General features: G+C 62.0%; 1 protein-coding gene across 1 annotated transcript; it reads left to right on the forward strand.

The window, feature by feature from the left end:
* Positions 1–627: 627 nt before the first annotated feature.
* On the forward strand, positions 628–22,363 carry KIF3C (kinesin family member 3C). The gene is made up of 8 exons (XM_059843197.1): positions 628–2,072; positions 12,040–12,141; positions 12,232–12,354; positions 12,441–12,559; positions 14,779–14,895; positions 16,648–16,756; positions 17,955–18,133; positions 18,926–22,363. The coding sequence occupies exons 1-8, from the start codon at positions 660–662 to the stop codon at positions 19,017–19,019; spliced, it is 2,256 nt and encodes a 751-aa protein (XP_059699180.1). The 5' UTR covers positions 628–659; the 3' UTR covers positions 19,020–22,363.
* The last annotated feature ends 1,638 nt before the right edge of the window (positions 22,364–24,001 follow it).

Genomic DNA, 24,001 nt, shown 5'->3' on the forward strand with positions numbered 1-24,001 from the left:
CCTGCATCCTGCATGCCATTCCTGCATTTGTGATCCCATATCCCAGTCCTGCATTCTGTATCCTGCAACCTAATCCTGCATCCCAGCCCTGCCCGCCAGACTCGTATCCTTCATCCCACATCGCAATCCCGCATTCCAACGCCGCACCCTTCTTCCCACATCCCAATCCCACACGACGGTTCTGCATTCCAATGCAGCATCCCAGTCCTGCATCCTTCATTCCACACCCCAGTCCTGCCCTAATCCCCGCATCCCGCATCCCGAGCGCAGCACAAAGGCCGCACTACAGCTCCCGGCGTGCCCGGGGGGGGCCGGCGGCGCTCCCGCCCGCGGCTGCGGGTGCGCGGCTGCGGGAGCGCGCTCGGGGGGCGCGGGCGCGGGCGGGAGCGCGCACCAATCGCGGCGCGGCCGCGCCCCGCCCCGGCCCGCCCCGCCCGCCCCATCCCCGCACCGGGCGGGGCGCAGCGGCCGCGCTGCCATGAGCGAGCGCCCGGCGGGGCCGCCCCGCCGCGCCCCGGCCGCCCGCGCCCCCCGCCCCGGCCCCGCCCGCTTCGCCCCGGCCCCGGCCCCGGCCCCGGCCTCGGCCCCGGGGATGCCGCGGGGGCGGCGCGGCTGAGCCCCCCAGCCCCGCTGCGCCGCCGGCCCCGCCCGCCGCCGCCATGGCCGGTAAGCCCCGCAGCGGCTGCGAGGCGCTCCGGGTGGTGGCCCGGTGCCGGCCCATGAGCCGGCGGGAGGAGGCGGCGGGATACGAGCGCGTCCTGGAGCTGGACGTGAAGCTGGGCCAGGTGAGCATCCGCAACCCCCGCGCCGCCCCCGGGGAGCTGCCCAAGACCTTCACCTTCGACGCCGTGTACGACGCCAGCTCCAAGCAGGCCGACCTCTACGATGAGACGGTGCGGCCGCTCATCGACTCGGTGCTGCAGGGCTTCAACGGCACCGTCTTCGCCTATGGCCAGACCGGCACCGGCAAGACCTACACCATGCAGGGCGCCTGGGCGGAGCCCGAGAAGCGCGGCATCATCCCCAGCGCCTTCGAGCACATCTTCACCCACATCTCCCGCTCGCAGAACCAGCAGTACCTGGTGAGGGCCTCGTACCTGGAGATCTACCAGGAGGAGATCAGGGACCTCCTCGCCAAGGACCAGAGCAAGAAGCTGGAGCTGAAGGAGAACCCCGAGACCGGGGTGTACATCAAGGACCTCTCCTCCTTCGTGACCAAGAACGTCAAGGAGATCGAGCACGTGATGAACCTGGGCAGCCAGACGCGCTCCGTGGGCAGCACCAACATGAACGAGCACAGCTCGCGCTCCCACGCCATCTTCCTCATCACCATCGAGTGCAGCGAGACGGGGCCGGACGGCGAGGAGCACATCCGCGTGGGCAAGCTCAACCTCGTGGACCTGGCCGGCAGCGAGCGCCAGAACAAAATGGGGGCCCACGGAGAGCGCCCCAAGGAAGCCTCCAAGATCAACCTCTCCCTCTCGGCCCTGGGCAACGTCATCTCGGCGCTGGTGGACGGCCGGAGCACGCACATCCCCTACCGGGACTCCAAGCTCACCCGCCTGCTGCAGGACTCCCTCGGGGGCAACGCCAAGACAATCATGGTGGCCACCTTGGGCCCGGCCTCGCACAGCTACGACGAGAGCCTCTCCACCCTCAGGTTCGCCAACAGGGCCAAGAACATCAAGAACAAGCCCCGGGTGAACGAGGACCCCAAGGACACCTTGCTGCGGGAGTTCCAGGAGGAGATCGTGCGGCTGAAAGCCCAGCTGGAGAAACGCGGGATGCTGGGCAAGAAGAGGAGGAGGAGCAGCCGGAGGAAGAAAGCGATGGATGGAGAGGGCACCGTGGACAATGAAGGGGAGGACGAGAATGAGGATGGCCTGGAGAAGACCATGGAGAATTACTTGAAGGAGCAGAAGGAGAGGCTGGAAGAGGAGAAAGCCGCTATCCAGGATGACCACAGCCTGGTGAGTGAGGAGAAGCAGAAGCTGCTCCAGGAGAAGGAGAAGATGATAGAGGACCTGCGGAAGGAGCAGGAGGCCACGGAGCTGCTGGCCATCAAGTACAAGGTTCGTGTTGCCACCCCTGGTGACAAATGGGGCCGGGGTGCCTGCTGTGCCCCCAGCCCCTGGTGTGGAGTGGGAATGGATCCCGAGCAGGGAGCCTGGGGGAGGTGCCCACCGCGGTGCCCGGCAAGGGGGCCTCCAAAGTGAGGTGACCAGGCAGGGTCCCCAAGGGCAGCCCCAGGCTCTGGCGTGGGGCTGGGCTGGGGTGGCCCCCAGACCTGTGTAGGGACACTGTGGGGAGCTGTGTGGGAGCTGCAGGGGGTGGGAGGGAAGGGCCACAGGGTCACTGGTGGCACGAGTGTGCTGTGCTCAGCTCTTGTCCCCTTTGGCACAACAAAGCAGCTTGTGTGGGAAGGGGGAGTGATGAGAGTGATGCTGCAGATTCGTCCCTGGTGGCCTCGGGAGTGAGCCCAGGGCTGGGACTGGGGACACGGGGCACCTGCCACCACCTGCCCCCAGTTCTGCCCAGCCCCTGGCTCCCAGTGGGCTCTGTGGGGATGGGCAGGGCCTGGCAACTCTGCAGGGACCCCCATCCCCCTCCCCAGCCCAAATCCTTCCTGGCACCCCAAGCCAGAGCAGGGTGGATGAGGGCACCACTGCTGGCTCAGGGATGCTCACGGCTTTGGTGCTGAGGGTGAGAGGGGCCATGGCAGCCCCAGCTGTGCCGGGGTCTGGGGCTGCACCTTCCCCTGCCCCAGCCCTGCTCCTGTCCCCACTGCCCTTGGGGGTCTTGACCCCTCCCCCCTGCTCGTGGTTGCTGTGGGGCTGGGAACCACAGTCCCAGCAGTGGGGAGGGAGTCCCCTGACCATTGGCATCGCACTCAGCACAGCCCCTCTGGCACAGCCCCTCTGGCACAGCCCTTCTGGCACTGCTCTGGTCCAGATGTGGGGACTGGGCTGGAGCCCAGGCTGGGAGGGACCCCTCTGGGAGGGGACATGCCTGGGGTGCAAGGACTGGACAGGGGTCTGGACCCTCTCCCATGGCCAGGGTGGTGTTTGTTGGAGCCCCAGGGATGTGTGGCCGTGCCCAGGGATGTGTGGCCGTGCTTGGATGCCTGCACAGAGAGCGTGGGATCGCACTGGGACGTGCCATTGGGGCAGAGCCGTGGGCTGCTGGCTGGCACAGCGGGTGTCCCATGACAAGTGTCCCGTGACAAGTGTCCTGGCAGAGCAGGATGCCTGGCACAGGGGTCTCTGCAGCCATCCCCCCGTCACAGTGGGGTGCAGGCTGTGGGGTGCAGGCTGGGCTGGGCTGGCAGCTGTCCAGCACAGTCTCCCTGTCTGGCTCAGCAGGGCTGGCTCAGGGCCACTGTGTGTCCTGGAACTGCTGAGTAACAAGGCAGGGCCGGAGGTGAGATGACACCATGTCCCTTTTGGTGGCCTTTGGGGCCGCTCTGCACTCAGGGACCCTCTGGCTCTGGGGGTACAGAACAGTGACAGCAGAGCACAAATCCCCTTGTGCCAGAGGGGCACAGCCTGCTGTGACACTCACCCCAGTGGGCACTGCCCGTGGGACAGTGCAGGGACACTGGGTGGCTCTGCCTCTGCCACCCAGCTGGGACATGTGGGACGTAGAGCTCAGAGAGGTGGGGTCAGCTTGCCCCAGCAGATGTGCACTGGGCACCCAGATGTGCTCCTGGGTGCCCAGATGTGTGCCCAGGCAGAGGGGCTGTGCCACAGGGGAGCTGGCTACGGGGTGTGGGTGCTTCCAAGGGCCGTGCCAGGGGCTGAGGCTGAGGTCAGCGGGAGGGAAAGTGCTGGGAAGTTCTTTGGGTGCTGGAAATGAGTTCCTGGGAGAGGCTTAGTGCTAAAGGAGATTGGGAGTCTCTTCTTTAGAAGGAATAAATGCCCTGGCAGGGAGGAACCAGTGGCACTGAGAAACCTCTTAATCTGCTGGGGATGGTGTCTGCAGGGGGGAGCTCTGTGTGAGGGGATGGCAGTGGGACCATCGTCCCTGCGCCATCCTGGTCCCCTCCCTGCACCCCAGCGGGGTCCCCAGGGGACACTCAGTGTCAAGGACCAAGAACTGGGTTTGGAGGAGAAGGGTGAGGGTCCCCTGGCACCCCAGTGCCCCCAACCCTGGCAGGGCATGGCACAGGATCGGGTGGGGGGCTGCTCTTGGGGGTGTCAGCCCCCAGCAGAGCACCCAGCCTGGGGCACCCATCCGAGGGAGAAAGGAGGGTCAGGGGGCTGGCTGGGGCACCCAGGGGGGCTGTGTCCCCACAGAACTGAATGGCTGTGGGGGTCTCACTGGGGGGGAAAGGGAGGAGGGCACGGCTTTGGGGGTGTCCCCTGGGTGCTGGGAGCTGAAGGCACAGCTTTGGGGGTGTCCCCTGGGTGCTGGGGGCTGAAGGCACAGCTTTGGGGTGTCCCCTGGGTGCTGGGGGCTGAAGGCACAGCTTTGGGGGTGTCCCCTGGGTGCTGGGGGCTGCTGGCACAGCTTTGGGGGTGTCCCCTGGGTGCTGGGAGCTGCTGGCACAGCTTTGGGGTGTCCCCTGGGTGCTGGGAGCTGAAGGCACAGCTTTGGGGGTGTCCCCTGGGTGCTGGGGGCTGCTGGCACAGCTTTGGGGGTGTCCCCTGGGTGCTGGGGGCTGCTGGCACAGCTTTGGGGTGTCCCCTGGGTGCTGGGAGCTGAAGGCACAGCTTTGGGGTGTCCCCTGTGTGCTGGGGGCTGCTAGCACAGCTTTGGGGTGTCCCCTGGGTGCTGGGAGCTGAAGGCACAGCTTTGGGGTGTCCCCTGGGTGCTGGGGGCTGCTGGCACAGCTTTGGGGGTGTCCCCTGGGTGCTGGGGGCTGCTGGCACAGCTTTGGGGGTGTCCCCTGGGTGCTGGGGGCTGAAGGCACAGCTTTGGGGTGTCCCCTGGGTGCTGGGGGCTGAAGGCACAGCTTTGGGGGTGTCCCCTGGGTGCTGGGGGCTGAAGGCACAGCTTTGGGGTGTCCCCTGGGTGCTGGGGGCTGCTGGCACAGCTTTGGGGGTGTCCCCTGTGTGCTGGGGGCTGCTGGCACAGCTTTGGGGTGTCCCCTGGGTGCTGGGGGCTGAAGGCACAGCTTTGGGGGTGTCCTCTGGGTGCTGGGAGCTGAAGGCACAGCTTTGGGGGTGTCCCCTGTGTGCTGGGGGCTGCTGGCACAGCTTTGGGGTGTCCCCTGGGTGCTGGGGGCTGCTGGCACAGCTTTGGGGTGTCCCCTGGGTGCTGGGGGCTGAAGGCACAGCTTTGGGGTGTCCCCTGGGTGCTGGGGGCTGAAGGCACAGCTTTGGGGGTGTCCCCTGGGTGCTGGGGACTGCTGGCACAGCTTTGGGGGTGTCCCCTGGGTGCTGGGGGCTGAAGGCACAGCTTTGGGGGTGTCTCCTGGGTGTTGGGGGCTGAAGGCACAGCTTTGGGGTGTCCCCTGGGTGCTGGGGGCTGCTGGCACAGCTTTGGAGTGTCCCCTGGGTGCTGGGGGCTGCTGGCACAGCTGTGGGGGTGTCCCCTGGGTGCTGGGGGCTGAAGGCACAGCTTTGGGGTGTCCCCTGGGTGCTGGGGGCTGCTGGCACAGCTTTGGGGGTGTCCCCTGGGTTCCCCCAGAACCCACAATGCACCCCCTGGAGCTGGAAGGGAGAAAATGAGGGAAAAACCATGGAAACAGAGCCTTGCCCCAGGCAGGTGTCAGTGGGGATGGGGGCACCAGTTTGCCAGAGCCCCCCACTCTGTGCCCAGCACCCCCATGGAGACCCCTGCCCCAGGGACATGTGACAGCAGCACCATGACCGCCGTGTGACCCCCCCCCAGTGCTGGCACCACCCTTGGGGTGGCCTGGTGGCCCCTCTGTCCCTCAGGTCTGTCCCTCAGGCCATGGCAGTGGGGAGGGGGCCAGGCCCTGTGAGAAGCAGGGGGGCCAGAGGGACCTCCAGGGCAGGTGCCCTGTGGGTGAGGGTGGCCCTGTGCTGGTGGCAGAGGGGACATTTCAGAGCTGTCTCTGTGGCTGGGAGATTGATTTTTGAAGCTGTGTGTGGTGTCCTGGGGACATCTGGGCCTGTCCCTGCTGACACCCCTGAGGTGCAGCTGTGGGGGGCACAGGGTGTCCCCCCATTTGTCCCCCAGGGACACCCTGACACGGCAGCAGGGCTGCAGGGCACCAACACACACACATGGTGTGCACAGAGCCACGAATACACACAGACACACTCACAGTGTGCACACACACAGACAGTGCACATACACACACACACATAGTGTGCACATACACACACAGACACACACACACATGGTGTGCACATAGCCACGAATACACACAGACACACTCACAGTGTGCACACACACAGACAGTGCACACACTGACAGACACAGTGTGCACATACAGATACACACAGTGTGCACACACTGACAGACACACACAGTGTGCACATACACACACACACACAGACACACACACTCACAGTGTGCACACACACAGTGCACACACAGACACACACACAGTGTGCACATACAGATACACACAGTGTGCACACACACAGAGTGTGCACACACACAAATACAAACACACAGACAGTGCACACACTGACAGACACACACAGTGTGCACACACACAGACTGCACACACTGACAGACACACACAGTGTGCACACAGACACACACAGTGTGCACATACACACACACACACAGACACACACACTCACAGTGTGCACACACACAGACAGTGCACACACTGACAGACACACACAGTGTGCACATACAGATACACACAGTGTGCACATACACACACACACACAGACACACACACAGTGTGCACACACACAGACAGTGCACACACAGACACACACAGTGTGCACATACAGACACACACAGTGTGCACATACACACACACACACAGACACACACACTCACAGTGTGCACACACACAGACAGTGCACACACAGACAGACACACACAGTGTGCACATACAGACACACACAGTGTGCACACACACAGAGTGTGCACACACACAAATACAAACACACAGACAGTGCACACAATGACAGACACACACAGTGTGCACATACACACACACATACACACACACACACAGACACACACAGTGTTCAGATACACACACACAGAGTGTGCGCACAGACACAAATACACAGTGTGCACACACACACACACACACACAGTGTGCACAGAGAAACAAATACACAGTGTGCACACACACAGACACACAGTGTGCACAGAGATACAAATACACAGTGTGCACACACACACACACACACACACAGTGTGCACACAGACACAAATACACACACAGTGTGCACAGAGACACAAATACACAGTGTGCACACACACACACACACAGTGTGCACAGAGAAACAAACACAGACACACTCACAGTGTGCATATACACATACACTGTGCACACAGACACAAATACACACACACAGACACAGTGTGCACATACACACACAGTGTGCACAGAGAAACAAATACACACAGACACAATCATAGTGTGCACATACACAGAGTGTGCACACACACAAATGCACACACACAGACAGTGCACACACTGACAGACACACACAGTGTGCACATACACACACACACACAGACACACAGTGTTCAGATACACACACACACACAGTGTGTGCACAGACACAAATACACAGTGTGCACACACACAGACACACAGTGTGCACAGAGATACAAATACACAGTGTGCACACACACAGACACAGTGTGCACACACACATACACACACAGTGTGTTCATAGACACAAATACACAGTGTGCACACACATGTACACACAGTGTGCACAGAGAAACAAACACAGACACACTCACAGTGTGCATATACACATACACTGTGCACACAGACACAAATACACACACACACAGACAAGTGTGCACATACACACACAGTGTGCACAGAGAAACAAATACACACAGACACAATCACAGTGAGCACATACACAGAGTGTGCACACACACACAAATGCACACACACAGACAGTGCACACACACACAGACACACAATGTGCATATACACACACACACACAGTGTGCACATAGACACAAATACACACACAGTGTGCACACACACACAGTGTACATACACACGCACAGAGTGCACACACAGACACTGCAGACACGAGTGCACACACAGATAGCGTGCACATACATACACACAAACACTGTGCACACACACACTGCACATACACACATGGTGCACACACACACACACACACACAGAGGGTGCACATAGACAGTGTGCACACACACACACAGAGACACAGTGTGCACATACAGAGTGTGCACACACACATACACACACATGGTGTGCAGATACACGGTGTGCACATACACACACACACTGTGTGCATACACACACACACACACACACGGTGCACACACAGATAGCGTGCACATACACACACACACACACAGTGTGTGCACATACACACACACTGTGCCTACACACAAATACACATGGTGCACACACATACAGAGCACACACACACACACACACACACACACACACACACACACACACAGTGTGTGCACAGACACCTGGTGCTCCCACACATACCCATGTGGGTGTGAACGTGTTCAGCCTGGCACAGGATGTGCTCCCTGTGTGTGTGCATTTTGCATTTCTGTGTGCACGGCCCATGTGTGTATATTTGTGTGTGTTTGTGTGTGTGTTTGTGCATTTCTGTGTGCACAGCCCCTGTTTGTGTGTGTTGATTTGTGCATTTGTGCATTTCTGTGTGCACAGCCCCTGTTTGTGCACAATGTGTTTGTGCATTTCTGTGTGCACAGCCCCATTTGTGTGTGTATTTGTGTGTGTTTGTGTGTGTGTTTGTGCATTTCTGTGTGCACAGCCCCTGTTTGTGTGTGTTGATTTGTGTGTTTGTGCATTTGTGTGTGCACAGCCCCATTTCTGTGTGTATTTGAGTGTGTTTATGTGTGTATTTGTGTATTTGTGTATTTGTGTGTGTTTCTGTGTGTTTGTGCATTTCTGTGTGCTGGTCTGGCGGGGCAGGGTCTGGTCCACAGCTGCTGCCCATCCCAGCCCATCCCAGCCCATCCCAGCCCATCCCAGCCCATCCCAGCCCATCCCAGCCCAGCCCAGCCCAGCCCATCCCATCCCAGTCCCTCCCAGTCCATCCCAGCCCATCCCAGCCCATCCCAGTTCATCCCAGCCCATCCCATCCCAGCCCCTCCCAGCCCATCCCATCCCATCCCATCCCATCCCATCCCATCCCATCCCATCCCATCCCATCCCATCCCATCCCATCCCATCCCATCCCATCCCATCCCATCCCATCCCATCCCATCCCATCCCATCCCATCCCATCCCATCCCATCCCATCCCATCCCATCCCATCCCATCCCATCCCATCCCATCCCAGTCCCTCCCAGTCCATCCCATCCCATCCCATCCCATCCCATCCCATCCCATCCCATCCCATCCCATCCCATCCCATCCCATCCCATCCCATCCCATCCCATCCCATCCCATCCCATCCCATCCCATCCCATCCCAGTCCCTCCCAGTCCCTCCCAGTCCCTCCCAGCCCATCCCAGCCCATCCCTGCCCATCCCAGCCCATCCCAGCCCATCCCAGCCCATCCCTGCCCATCCCAGCCCATCCCAGCCTATCCCTGCCCATCCCAGCCCATCCCAGCCCATCCCAGTCCCTCCCAGTCCATCCCAGCCCACCCCTGTCCATCCTGTCCATCCCAGTCCCTCCCAGTCCATCCCAGTCCCTCCCAGCCCATCCCAGCTGTGCAGAAGGAAGCGGGCCCGGAGCAGCCCAGGCTCGGTGCTGGTGGCCCCGGGGAGGGGACAGGTCACCCGCCCCCCCTGCAGCCTGTGCTGCTGTGCCCGTGGTGCTGAACCAGCCCCGGGCTGCTGGCTGGCCATGCACTCATGGAACCGTGGGGAAAGCCCTTCAAGGATTGTCCCCAGCCCTGCCCAGGCCACCTCTGTCCCCTGTCCCCAAGTGCCACAGCCGCAGGGTTTAAATCCCTCCCGGGGTGGGGAATCCACCCCTGTGCCAGGGCAGGACAGCCCCTTCCAGGTGGGAATTGTTCCCAATGTCCCATCTAATCATCCTCCCCATCAGCAGGGCTCCCAGCAGAGGGGCACTGAATGCTCCCACCTCCCTGGGCAGGGCTGGGGACAAGGATCAGGGCTGGGGACAGGGATCAGGGCTGGGGACAGGGATCAGGGCTGGGGACAGGGATCGGGGCTGGGGGTGACCACCAGAGATGGGGGTGATCACCAGGGATCAGGGATGGGGACAGGGATCAGGGCTGGGGGTGACCCCCAAGGATCAGGGCTGGGGACAGGGATCAAGGATGGGGACAGGGATCAGGGATGGGGACAGAGATCAGGGGTGGGGACAGGGATCAGGGCTGGGGGTGACCACTAGAGATGGGGGTGATCACCAGGGATCAGTGCTGGGGACAGGGATCAGGGCTGGGGGTGATCACCAGGGATCAGGGATGGGGACAGGGATCAGGGATGGGGGTCCTAAAAGGGCCCTAAAATGGCCCCAAAATGGCCCAAATATGACCCAAAAAAGGTGCAAAAATGACCAAAAAAAGGTGACAAAAATGACAGAAAAATGGCTCAAAATGGCCAAAACTGCCCCCCAAAAATGACCCAGTAGGTCCCCAATGACCCTAAAATGGCCCAAAAAATGCCCAGAAAAAGCCCCAAATATGGCCCCAGGAATGGTGCCAAAATTACACAAATCTGGCTCTAGAGGTTCCTGGACCATCCCTCCCTCACCCCAGGGAGAGAGCCCCTCCCAGACCACCAGGGATCAGGGCTGGGGACAGGGATCAGGGATGGGGACAGGGATCAGGGCTGGGGACAGGGATCAAGGATGGGGACAGGAATCAGGGCTGGGGACAGGGATCAGGGCTGGGGACAGGAATCAGGGCTGGGGACAGGGATCAGGGATGGGGACAGGGATCAGGGATGGGGGTGACTCCCAAGGATCAGGGATGGGGACAGGGATCAGAGCTGGGGAAAGGGATCAAGGATGGGGACAGGGATCAGGGATGGGGACAGGGATCAGGGCTGGGGACAGGGATCAGGGATGGGGACAGGGATCAGAGCTGGGGACAGGGATCAGAGCTGGGGACAGGGATCAAGGATGGGGACAGGGATCAGGGATGGGGACAGGGATCAGGGATGGGGGTGACCCCCAAGGATCAGGGATGGGGACAGGGATCAGGGCTGGGGACAGGGATCAGGGATGGGGACAGGGATCAGGGCTGGGGACAGGAATCAGGGATGGGGGTGACCACCAGGGATAAGAGCTGGGGACAGGGATCAAGGATGGGGACAGGGATCAGGGATGGGGACAGGAATCAGGGATGGGGACAGGGATCAGGGCTGGGGACAGGGATCAGGGATGGGGACAGGGATCAGAGCTGGGGACAGGGATCAGAGCTGGGGACAGGGATCAAGGATGGGGACAGGGATCAGGGATGGGGACAGGGATCAGGGCTGGGGACAGGGATCAGGGATGGAGACAGGGATCAGGGCTGGGGACAGGAATCAGGGATGGGGGTGACCACCAGGGATCAGAGCTGGGGACAGGGATCAAGGATGGAGACAGGGATCAGAGCTGGGGACAGGGATCAAGGATGGGGACAGGGATCAGGGATGGGGGTGACCACCAGGGATCAGGGCTGGGGACAGGAATCAGGGATGGGGACAGGGATCAGGGATGGGGGTGACCACCAGGGATCAGGGCTGGGGACAGGGATCAAGGATGGGGACAGGGATCAGGGATGGGGGTGACCACCAGGGATCAGGGCTGGGGACAGGGATCAAGGATGGGGGTGACCACACGATCAAGGTTGGGGACAGAGATCAGGGGAGGGGGTGCCCACACAATCAGGGATGGGGGTGACCACCCAGTGAGGGTGGCACGGGGCAAAGCCCACGGGCAGGGGTGGGGATGCCAGCCCTGACCCCCTGCCCTGTCCCCTGTCCCCTCAGGCCATGGAGAGCAAGCTGCTGATCGGGGGCAGGACCATCGTGGACCACACCAACGAGCAGCAGAAGATGCTGGAGCTGAGGCGGCAGGAGATCGCCGAGCAGGTACCGGGGGGGTGACAGGGCTGTCCTGGGGGTGTCCTGGGGTGTCCCCCCTGTCCCCATCCCGGTCCCAGCCGTGTCCCTGCCCCGCAGAAACGCCGGGAACGCGAGATGCAGCAGGAGATGCTGCTGAGGGACGAGGAGACCATGGAGCTGCGCGAGACCTACACGTCCCTGCAGCAGGAGGTGGAGATCAAAACCAAGAAGCTCAAGAAGGTGAGAGCGTGGCAGCTGGGGACGGGGACAGGGACGAGGAGGTCCCTCCTTGTGGCCAGGGCTGAGGTGCTGCTGTCCCCTCCCAGCTCTACGCCAAGCTGCAGGCTGTGAAGGCTGAGATCCAGGACCAGCACGACGAGTACATCCGCGTGCGCCAGGACCTGGAGGAGGCCCAGAACGAGCAGACACGGGAGCTGAAGCTCAAGTAGGTCTTGGTGGGGGGCTTGGGGGTCCCCTGGCCAGGGTGGCCCTGAAGAAATGGGTGTGCAGAGGAGGGTTGGGAGCTCAGAGCAGGGCTGGGGGGCTCAGAGCAGGGTTGGGGGGCTCAGAGGAGGGTTGGGGGCTCAGAGCAGGGTTGGGGGGCTCAGAGCAGGGTTGGGAGGCTCAGAGCAGGGCTGGGGGGCTCAGAGCAGGGCTGGGGGGCTCAGAGCAGGGTTGGGGGTCTCAGAGGAGGGTTGGGGGGGCTCAGAGCAGGGTTGGGGGGCTCAGAGCAGGGTTGGGGGGCTCAGAGCAGGGCTGGGGGGCTCAGAGCAGGGTTGGGAGCTCAGAGCAGGGCTGGGGGGCTCAGAGCAGGGTTGGGAGCTCAGAGCAGGGCTGGGGGGCTCAGAGCAGGGTTGGGGGGCTCAGAGCAGGGCTGGGGGGCTCAGAGCAGGGTTGGGAGCTCAGAGCAGGGTTGGGGGGCTCAGAGCAGGGTTGGGGGGCTCAGAGCAGGGTTGGGGGCTCAGAGCAGGGCTGGGGTCCTCAGAGGAGGGTTGGGAGCTCAGAGCAGGGCTGAGGGGCTCAGCAGGGTTGGGGGTTCAGAGCAGGGCTGGGGGGCTCAGAGCAGGACTGGGGGGCTCAGAGCAGGGGTGGGGGGTTCAGAGCAGGTTTGGGGGCTCAGAGCAGGGTTGGGGGGCTCAGAGGCTCATAGTGGGTGCAGAACTGGAGGGATCGACCCCACCCAGAGACAGGGACAGCCGAGCCCTGCCCAGGTGTCAGTGGTGGCACGAGGTGTGGCACTGGGGGCTGAGAGCCCTGCCCAGGTGTCAGAGGTGGCACAAGCTGTGGCACTGGGGGCTGAGAGCCCTGCCCAGGTGTCAGAGGTGGCATGAGGTGTGGCACTGGGGGCTGTGAGCCCTGCCCAGGTGTCAGTGGTGCCACAAGCTGTGGCACTGGGGGCTGTGAGCCCTGCCCAGGTGTCAGAGGTGGCACAAGCTGTGGCACTGGGGGCTGTGAGCCCTGCCCAGGTGTCAGAGGTGGCACAAGCTGTGGCACTGGGGGCTGAGAGCCCTGCCCAGGTGTCAGAGGTGGCACGAGGTGTGGTACTGGGGGCTGAGAGCCCTGCCCAGGTGTCAGAGGTGGCACAAGCTGTTCCACTGGGGGCTGAGAGCCCTGCCCAGGTGTCAGAGGTGGCACGAGGTGTGGCACTGGGGGCTGTGAGCCCTGCCCAGGTGTCAGTGGTGCCACAAGCTGTGGCACTGGGGACTGAGAGCCCTGCCCAGGTGTCAGAGGTGGCACAAGGTGTCGTACTGGGGGCTGTGAGCCCTGCCCACGTGTCAGAGGTGGCACAAGCTGTGGCACTGGGGGCTGTGCACAGGGTGAGCAGCGCAGGGGGCATCCAAGAATTGCCGGGCAAGGAGAAAAACCAGAAAATGTTCCAGCAGAAACCCTGGCTGTGGCTGAACCTGGGGGGTGACCCCCGAGGGCACCTGGTGACCTGCTCTGGTCCCCACAGCGTCCTCGGAGGGACAGCAGCTCTGGGGACTTGGGGTGGCCACACCTCCCTGGAGCTCCTGGCTCCCTCCTGGCAGAGTTTTCCCTCCGGGAGCCTCCCGCGGCTGCAGCTGCGGCTCCGCCGCCCCCGGGGGTTTGTTCTCACTTCAAACACTGCTCTCTCTCAGCGTCTGTAAGCCCCCAGCTATTTACAAGCACTGCAGCGTTTGCAGGGTGAAAGAGTTTCACTACAAACAGAATTTCCTCTCCAGCTTTGCCCCTTCTCTCCCCCAGCATGGTTCTGACTGGAAGCCACAGCTCACTGATGCAACTCATTGCCTTAAAACAGTTTTTGACAGCTGCTCCACTTGCCCAAAAAACACAGGAAGAAAGATTCCCCTGGGGTCCACTTGGCATCCTTGAGCTTCCCTTGATTTTCAGGCTGGGCAGCAGGAGAGCAGACTTGGCAGGAGAGCAGGGAAGGGTCCTGGTCCTGCCTGGAGCCCCAGAGCTCCCGGGCTCCTCTCTGATGGCCGTCCTCTGCTGCCTCTCCCCTCTCCCTGGCTGCATCTATTGCTTCAACCTCTCCCCTTCCATCCCATTTCCATCCTCCGGATGTTTCCTCTCCCTGCCACGTCTCCTTCTCCTCCTGCCCTTCCTCTCCCTTGCTGCCTGTTTGCTGTCTGCTGGCACGTTAACCCCTTCCTCTCCTGCTCCTGCTCCATCCCTCAGGTATTTGATCATCGAGAACTTCATCCCTCCCGAGGAGAAGAACAAGATCATGAACCGCCTGTACTTCGACGGCGAGGAGGACCAGTGGAAGTTCCAGCCGCTGGTTCCCGCCGGAGGGTGCGTCCCTGTGTCCCTGTGTCCCTGTCCCTGTGTCCCTGTGTCCCTGTGTCCCTGTCCCTGTGTCCCTGTCCCCAGGGTGCATCCCTGTGTCCCTGTGTCCCTGTGTCCCTGTCCCTGTGTCCCTGTCCCCAGGGTGCGTCCCTGTGTCCCTGTGTCCCTGTGTCCCTGTGTCCCTGTGTCCCTGTCCCCAGGGTGCAGTCCCTGTGTCCCTGTCCCCAGGGTGCAGTCCCTGTGTCCCTGTGTCCCTGTGTCCCTGTCCCCAGGGTGCATCCCTGTGTCCCTGTGTCCCTGTCCCCAGGGTGTGTCCCTGTGTCCCTGTCCCCAGGGTGTGTCTCTGTGTCCCTGTGTCCCTGTGTCCCTGTCCCTGTGTCCCTGTCCCCAGGGTGCAGTCCCTGTGTCCCTGTGTCCCTGTCCCCAGGGTGCGTCCCTGTGTCCCTGTGTCCCTGTGTCCCTGTCCCCAGGGTGCATCCCTGTGTCCCTGTGTCCCTGTGTCCCCAGGGTGCAGTCCCTGTGTCCCTGTCCCTGTCCCCAGGGCACAGTCCCTGTGTCCCTGTGTCCCTGTCCCTGTCCTCAGAGTGCAGTCCCTGTGTCCCTGTGTCCCTGTCCCCAGGGTGCAGTCCCTGCGTCCCTGTGTCCCTGTCCCCAGGGCACAGTCCCTGTGTCCCTGTGTCTCTGTGTCCCTGTGTCCCTGTCCCTGTCCCCAGAGTGCAGTCCCTGCGTCCCTGTGTCCCTGTCCCCAGGGCACACTCCCTGTGTCCCTGTCCCCAGGACACAGTCCCTGTGTCCCTGTGTCCCTGTCCCCAAGGTGCAGTACCTGTGTTGCTGTCCCCAGGGCACAGTCCCTGTGTCCCTGTCCCCAGGGTATAGTCCCTGTGTCCCTGTGTCCCTGTCTTCAGGGTGCAGTCCCAGTGTCCCTGTCCCCAGGGCACAGTCCCTGTGTCTCGGTCCCCAGGGTGCAGTCCCTGTGTCCCTGTCCCTGTCTCCAGGGTACAGACCCTGTCCCCAAGGTTCAGTCCCTCTCCCTGTCCCCAGGGTACAGTCCCTGTGTCCCTGTCTCCAGGTACAGTCCCTGTCCCTGTGTCCCTGTCCCCAGGGCACACTCCCTGTGTCCCTGTCCCCAGGGCACAGTCCCTGTCCCTGTCCCCAAGGTGCAGTCCCTGTGTCCCTGTCCCCAGGGCACACTCCCTGTGTCCCTGTCCCCAGGGTATAGTCCCTGTGTCCCTGTGTCCCTGTCTTCAGGGTGCAGTCCCTGTGTCCCTGTCCCCAGGGTATGTCCCAGTGTCCCTGTCCCCAGGGCACAGTCCCTGTGTCTCGGTCCCCAGGGTGCAGTCCCTGTGTCCCTGTCCCTGTCCCCAGGGTAGAGTCCCTGTGTCCCTGTGTCCCGGTCCCCAGGGTGCAGTCCCTGTGTGCCCATCCCTGTCCCCAGGGTGCAGTCCCGGTGTCCCTGTCCCTGTCTCCAGGGTACAGACCCTGTCCCCAAGGTTCAGTCCCTCTCCCTGTCCCCAGGGTACAGTCCCTGTGTCCCTGTCCCCAGGTACAGTCCCTGTCCCTGTGTCCCTGTCCCCAGGGCACACTCCCTGTGTCCCTGTCCCCAGGGCACAGTCCCTGTCCCTGCCAAAGCACAGGAGTGGCCCCAGGGCTGGGGGCTCCTGTAGGTGCCCGTGGGTGGGAATCCCCTCCAAGGCCAGCCCTGGTGGCTGGTGCAGCTCCTGGGGCGCTGCTGTTTCCATCCCGCTCCGTGTGCTCCAGGAGCAGCTCCCAGATGAAGAGGCGCCCGACCTCGGCCGTGGGCTACAAGAGGCCCATCAGCCAGTACGCCAGGGTGGCCATGGCCAGGAGGTCCCACCCCCGCTTCCGGGTACGGCAGGGGACAGCGGGGGATGGGGAGGTGTTGGGTGAATGGGGGGGTGGGGAGGGAGGGAGGGAGGGAGGGAGGGATGGAGGGATGGATGATGGATGGAGGGATGGATGGATGGAGGGAGGGATGGATGGAGGGATGGATGGATGGATGGATGGAGGGATGGATGGAGGGATGGATGGATGGATGGATGGATGGAGGGAGGGAGGGAGGGATGGATGGATGGATGGATGGATGGATGGATGGATGGATGGAGGGATGGAGGGATGGATGGATGGATAAGGGATGAATGGAGGGAGGGATGGATGGATGGATGGAGGGATGGATGGAGGGAGGAATGGATGGATCCATGGATGGATGGATAGACATGGATACATGGATGGATGGATGGATGAATGAACATGGATGGATGAAGGGATGGATGGATGGATGATGGATAGATGGACATGGATACATGGATGGATGTGGGGATGGATGGATGTAGGGATGGTTGGATGGATGGATGGATGGAGGGATGGGATGGATGGATAAATGGCTGGAGGGATGGATGGACGGATTTATGGATGGATGGATCAGTGGATGTGTATGAATGGGTGGATGGGTGGAGGGATGGATAGACATAGATGGATACAGATGGATGTGTGGATGGAGATACATGTATGTGTGTATGGATGGATGGATCCATGGATGGGTGGGTGGGTGGATGGATGGATGGATGGATGGATGGATGGATGGATGGATGGATGTGTATGAATGTGTGGATGGGTTGGTGGATGGATGTGGATGATGTGTGGACGGAGGTGTGCAAATGTGTGGATGGGTGGGGGTATGGATGGAGGTGAATGGAGAGCTAGAGGCGGATGGATGAAGGCAGATGGTGAGTGGATGGGTGGAGGGATGGATAACACTGGGAGAGAAGATGGAGTAAACAAGCTCACGAGGATCTGGGATACAGCAATTCAAGCTCCCAGCGTTATCCTCCCAGCTGCAGTCCTGGAGCTCCTGGCTCTCCTGCCACTGGAGAGGACAGGGCTGCTCAGCCCTGGGACAGTCTGGGAGAGCCAGAGCAGAGCCTTGAGCCCACAGCCCAGTGCCAGAGCAGCCAGGAGAGGATCCCGCTCCCCCGGCAGCGCGGGTCACCAGAGCAGTGTCCTCCCCACGGTGACCCCTGTGCTGGCCGTCCCTGTGCCCTGGGCAGGCTGAGAACATCATGTTCCTGGAGCTGGACCTGTCTCCCCCAGCCATCTTTGAGTTTGAGCGCAGCAGGGACCCTGCGGCGGAGCAGGACCCGCGGGCGCTGCACCTGGAGCGGCTGATGCACCTGGACAGCCTCCTGGAGCGGCCGGCGGCCTCCCGCGTGCGCAAGTCCCGCTCCTGGTGGGTGACAGCGGCGCGGGGACACGGCCGGGACCTTCTGGGGGGGACAGGGGGGCTGGGACAGGCAGAGCTGGAGGGGCCCCGTCCCGTCGGGGCTGAGCCTGCCCGGGAGCTGCTGGCTGTGGTCAGACATTGGAATGCTGCTGAGGCTGTGCTGGGGAACAGCAGCTCTGTGCAGGAGGGACCTGGAGCTGCTGGAGAGAGCCCAGAGGGGGCCCCGGAGCTGCTCCAGGGCTGGAGCCAGGCTGGGACACCTGGGGGTGCTCACCTGGGGAGGAGAAGGATCCAGGGAGAGCTCAGAGCCCCTGGCAGGGCCTGAAGGGGCTCCAGGAGAGCTGCAGAGGGACTGGGGACAAGGGACAGAGGGACAGGCCCCAGGGAATGGCTCCCAGTGCCAGAGGGCAGGGCTGGGTGGGATCTTGGCAATGAGGAATTGTTCCCTGGCAGGGTGGGCAGGCCCTGGCACAGGGTGCTCAGAGCAGCTGGGGCTGCCCCTGGATCCCTGGCAGTGCCCAAGGCCAGGCTGGACACTGGGGCTGGGAGCACCTGGGACAGTGGGAGGTGTCCCTGCCATGGCAGGGGTGGCACTGGATGAATTGTAAGATCTCCCCAACCCAAACCTTTCCACGATTCCATGATATTCCTATATCCCAGACCCAAGGTATCCTCCCACCCAGCCAGGGGTGCCCTTAGGTGCTGCCTGCACACCAAACGACCAGGAAAAGGCTGGATTTTGGGCAGGGTGGGAAGGCACGGCAGGGCAGCAGCCCCAGGGTGTCTCTGTGTCCCCAGGTGCCAGACGCCGCGGTCGCTGCCGTCCTCCACCACCCACGTGTCCCTGGCCTCCAGCTCCCCGTGTGCCGCCCCTCTGCCGGCCCAGGAGTGACCGCCTGGACGCCTCGTCCCGGACTGAGCCCCCGAGGGCCGAGGGGGGCCCGGCCCAGCGGCCCCAGCTCGTCCTTGTCCTCAGCTACTTTGTGTGTGTTTGTGCGAGACACGAACGGCCCCGGGCCAGGGCGGCTGCCCCTCCCTCCCGCCCTCCCTCTCTCCCGCCCTCCCTCTCTCCTCCCTCTCTCCTCCCCTCCCCTTCTCCCCTCCCTCCTGCCCTTCCTCCGCCCCCCTGATCCGGATCTGTCACTTTATTTATTTAACCTATTTATTTATGGAGCGGGTGACGTGCAGAGGCAGGATTTGTGCTCGGACTGATGGACATCCAGGCTGGCAGTGGGCATCGTGCTGACCCCCCCCGGGTTTGCCCAGCTCCCAGCCCTGCCCACACTGCCTGGCACAGGGCCGGGCATGGGGACACCACCCTGGCACAGGGCTGGGCAGAGGGACAGCACCAGGACACTGCTCCATCCCGGCAGGAGGGGCATGGGTCCCTCTGCAGGGGCTCTGGCAGAAGCTGAGGCTGCCCCGGCCCCTGGTGCTGGCTTGGCTGTGCTGGATCCCAGGGAATTCGGAGATTTCTGCATGGATTGGGAGACTTTGTGGTGGCAGTGCCTTGTCAGAGTCCCCCAGAGGGACATCCAGCCTGCATCGACTCTGGTGGCAGCGGGGACACCTGACCCACTGTGGGCACGGCTGGCACTGCAGGAGCACCAGCTCCATCCACAGGGCTTGCAGAGTCACCAGACCAAGTCACCCAAAGGCCAGGGCTTTGTCCAGCTGTGCCACGCCCTGGGGACACTCCGGGGACACTGGAGACAGCCCCATCGAGGCTCCGTGGGTGTGCAGCTCCTGACACGGCCCGAGGTGGAAATCTGGAAATCTCCACCCCCTGCAGGGACACGCCCAGCCGGGGAGCAGCGCTGCCTGCCGAGCTCCGGGCTGCCAGAGGCTCCATCGGCAGCCAAAGGCGACAGGGAAGTTGTGGGACAAGGAGGTGACACCCAGAGCAGCGATGGCATCGCTGTTCCCTGGATAATAGCACACGGAGGTCACCTCTGTCACCTCCTGGTTGGGACAAACTCCCTGGTGGGTTGTGGAGGACTGGATGTGGAATGGTGATGGGTAAGGGGGGAAGCCACGAGGGCTCTGGGGGTTGAATCCTGCCCCAGCAGCTGCAGGGACAGCGCTCGGTGTTCCTGCAGGACACGGGTGGAGGGTGGAGGGACGCTGGTGAAGCAGCTGTGGTGTCCCTGGGATGGTGGAGGTGGGGACATCCCTGTGATGGATGAGATCCTTGTGGATGAGGGAGCGACCCCTGGCTCTCCCGGGTCAGGGAGGGCAGGTCGGAGAGGATTGCAGGTGGGGAATGTCCTCTGGCAACAGAGAATTCCTGCACAGGGTGGCTGAGGTTGGAAGGGACCCTGGAGCTCATGCAGTCCCTGGAGCAGTTACTCAGGGATGTGTCCAGGTGGGTTTGGAATCTCCCAGGGAAGGAGACTCCAGCACTGTTCTGGGCAGGCTGCTCTTCACTGTTGGACTGGTCCCTGTCCTGCACTCAGGACAGGGGTGAGGGGAGCGAGGGAGCAAGGCACAGGCCTGGAATGGGGACATCCAGAGGGAAGCAGGAGCTGTGCCGAGCTCAGAGCCAGGCAGGTCCCTCAGCAGCCGTGTCCCATCCACACGTGGCTGTGCTGGGCCATCCACTGCCCTTCCCAGCTGTCCTGACACATCCCTGCACTGCCCAGGGCATCCTCTCCCCTTCCATCTCACACTGTCCTGCCTCGAGCTCCCCATCATTGCCCTCTGCTCCCCCCTTCCCTTCCCATCTGTGCCCCATAACACCCTCTGTCCCCTTCTCCCCCAGCCTGGCACCTTGGCAGGCTGTGGCTTGCTCCGAGGACTGAGCTCCCTCCTCTGGCAGCAGCCAGGCCCAGGCTGTGCCCAGCCTGGCGGGAGGGAGCAGGGGAAGGTGCTGCAGGAGTGACAGCTGGGTCCCTCCCCTGCTGTGGGGTCAGGGCTGGCCACAGGTACCTCCACAGCCAGGGGTGTCCCAGGGCATCCCCCAGAGCATCCCCCAGAGCGAGCTGGCCCAGGGAAACCATCCCAGCCAGGCCAAGGCCAGGCTGGGCAGGGCTTAGAGCAGCCTGGGATAGTGGAAGGTGGCCCTGCCATGGCAGGGGTGGCACTGGATGAGCTTTAAAGTCCCTTTGAGCCCAAACCAGTCTGGGATTCCCTGATTCTGTGGAACACAGTGGTTGGGAGAGCTGGTTTGTTATTTTCTGGAAAGCATCTGGGAGTTGGGGTCAGGAAGCACAGACTCAGAATGAGGGGAAGCTTGGGGGCCTGCAGGAATAGAATTTCCTCCCTTCCTTGATTTCTAGCAGTCCCAGTTCCCCTTCAGTGGATCAGCAGCTCATGGAGCCCCAGAGTGATGAACCAGAGACCTTCTCTGGCCTCTGTTCTCACCCAGGGTGTGGGAAACAACTCAGGAGCTGAGGGTGTCCTGATGCCCCAGGCCATGGATCATCCTGGGAAGGGTGGCTGTGCCTAGGAAGGGTGGCTGTGGTCACAGAGGGATCCTCGGGAAGCCCTTCCAGCAGAGCTGTGGTCACAGTGGGATCCTCGGGAAGCCCTTCCAGCAGAGCTGTGGTCACAGAGGGATCCTTTGGAAGCCCTTCCAGCAGAGCTGTGGTCACAGTGGGATCCTGTGGAAGCCCTTCCAGCAGAGCTGTGGTCACAGTGGGATCCTGTGGAAGCCCTTCCAGCAGAGCACAGGCCGGGAGCCGCCAGCGCAGGGGATGGGATGAGGCACTTCCAGCACGCAAGGGCCGCTCCGGAGCCTCCCGAGCCCTCCCCTAGCCGCGGCGCTGCCGGGAGCTGTCCCCGCACACACCGGCTCGGGCTGTCGGTGCCGTTCGCTGTCCGTGTGTCCCAGCGGGGCTGTTCCTCAGGCCAGGGGCTGGGCCGGGGCTTCCTTTTGTTGTTGTTGAACTGTTCTTTTGGGGTTCAGGTTTGGCCGTTTTTCCGCGGGGAGGGGGGTGCGGGTCTGTTGCGGGTTCATGGACAAGGTGAGGGCCTCGATTAGGACCAAATTTTCGTGCCTGTTGCTCTGGTGATTTATTTAGAAATCAAAAGTTTACTGTCTGGTGGCCCATCCTTGTCACTCTATACATAGGACTATACAGGACATATTATAAATATATATATATTATACATAGTGTCGGGAGAGAGGCCGTTCCTGGCGGGATGGACACTCCTCACTGTGCTGTAATGTAGCTTCGAGCCCGCGCTGGGAGCGCCCTCCAGGATGGCAAGGACACAATAAAGGAATGAGCATCACTGCCCGGGCTCCGCAGCCTCCTTAGCCCGGCCGCGGCTGGAGCGGCCCCGGGGAGCAGCTGGCACGGAAGGAAGGCAGCGAGGCTTCCTTCCCCCCGGATTTCTGCACGGCTTTGTGCTCCAGGAGGGATGGAGCGGGCACAAACCCAGGCAGCTCCAGCTCAGGGACAGCGGGAAGGGCCCCGGCTCAGCCTGGGGCATCACACGGACACAGCTGGGCTGGGGGATGGGAGAGGGGAGATGGGCAAGGGGAGATGGAAAAGGGAGACGGGAAAGGGGGCGATGGATAGATGAGCTGGAAAAGGGGGAGATGGAAAAGGGGGGTTGAAAAAGGGGAGCTGGGAAAGGGGAGCTGAGAAAGGGGAGCTGGAAAAGGGGGATGGAAAAGGGCTGGAAAAGGGGGAGCTGGAAAAGGGGAGATGGAAAAGGGGGAGCTGAAAAAGGGGGGTTGGAAAAGGGGAGCTGGGAAAGGGCGGCTGAGAAAGGGGAGCTGGAAAAGGGGGATGGAAAAGGGCTGGAAAAGTAGATGGAAAAGGGGGAGCTGGAAAAGGGGAGATGGAAAAGGGGGAGCTGGAAAAGGGGGGTTGGAAAAGGGGAGCTGGGAAAGGGCGGCTGAGAAAGGGGAGCTGGAAAAGGGGGCTGGAAAAGGGCTGGAAAAGTAGATGGAAAAGGGGGAGCTGGAAAAGGGGAGATGGAAAAGGGGGAGCTGGAAAAGGGGAGATGGAAAAGGGGGAGCTGGAAAAGGGGGGTTGAAAAAGGGAGCTGAGAAAGGGCGGCTGAGAAAGGGGAGCTGGAAAAGGGGGAGCTGGAAAAGGGGGAGCTGGAAAAGGGGGGCTGAAAAGGGGAGATAGAAAGGTAGAGATGGAAAAGGTGAAATGGGAAAGGGAGAGCTGGGAAAGGGGAGCCAGCCAGGAGCCCCTCCAGGCCTCAGTGGAGGAGGGCAGTTCTTGCTCAAGGAGGAGAGAAGAACCTGGGGACAAAAGCAGAAGTAAGATGAAACAGGGACACCTACAGCCCACAGGGACAGCAAGGGAGGAGCAGGGACATCCAGGTGCATCCAAGCTGCTCTGGAACAGGAGCTGGTGGGGCCTCGGTGCCTCAGGAGCTGCAGTTTGGAGAGGGGAAGGGCCAGGTCATCTCCAAGGGCTGCTGCATTTTCCCCTTGCCATTGCAAATGGGGAAATCCCCATGGCTTAGGCATTAAAGCAGCTCTGAGAAAACATTGCAAATGGGTTGGGCTGGAAAGGACCTCAGAGTCCATCCAGGGCCACCCCTGCCATGGCAGGGACACCTCCCACTGTCCCAGCCCCAGTGTCCATCCTGGCCTTGGGCACTGCCAGGGATCCAGGGGCAGCCCCAGCTGCTCTGGGCACCCTGTGCCAGGGCCTGCCCACCCTGCCAGGGAGGAATTCCTCACTCCCAAGATCCCACCCAGCCCTGCCCTCAGGCAGTTTAATTCCCAGCTCTGAGATTGTCCACAGCAGAGGGAGTTAAAAGCCCTGTGGATGTGGCACTTGGGGACAAGGGTCACTGGTGGCCTTGGCAGTGCTGGAGGTATGGTTGGGCTCAGGTGTCTGTGATTCCAGGCACGCAGAGATTTGTTCTGTTTCTCATGGAAAAGGTCACTTTGATCAGGTG

The sequence above is a fragment of the Haemorhous mexicanus genome, chromosome 3, assembly GCF_027477595.1.
Source record: "Haemorhous mexicanus isolate bHaeMex1 chromosome 3, bHaeMex1.pri, whole genome shotgun sequence".
Classification (NCBI taxonomy): Eukaryota; Metazoa; Chordata; class Aves; order Passeriformes; family Fringillidae; genus Haemorhous; species Haemorhous mexicanus.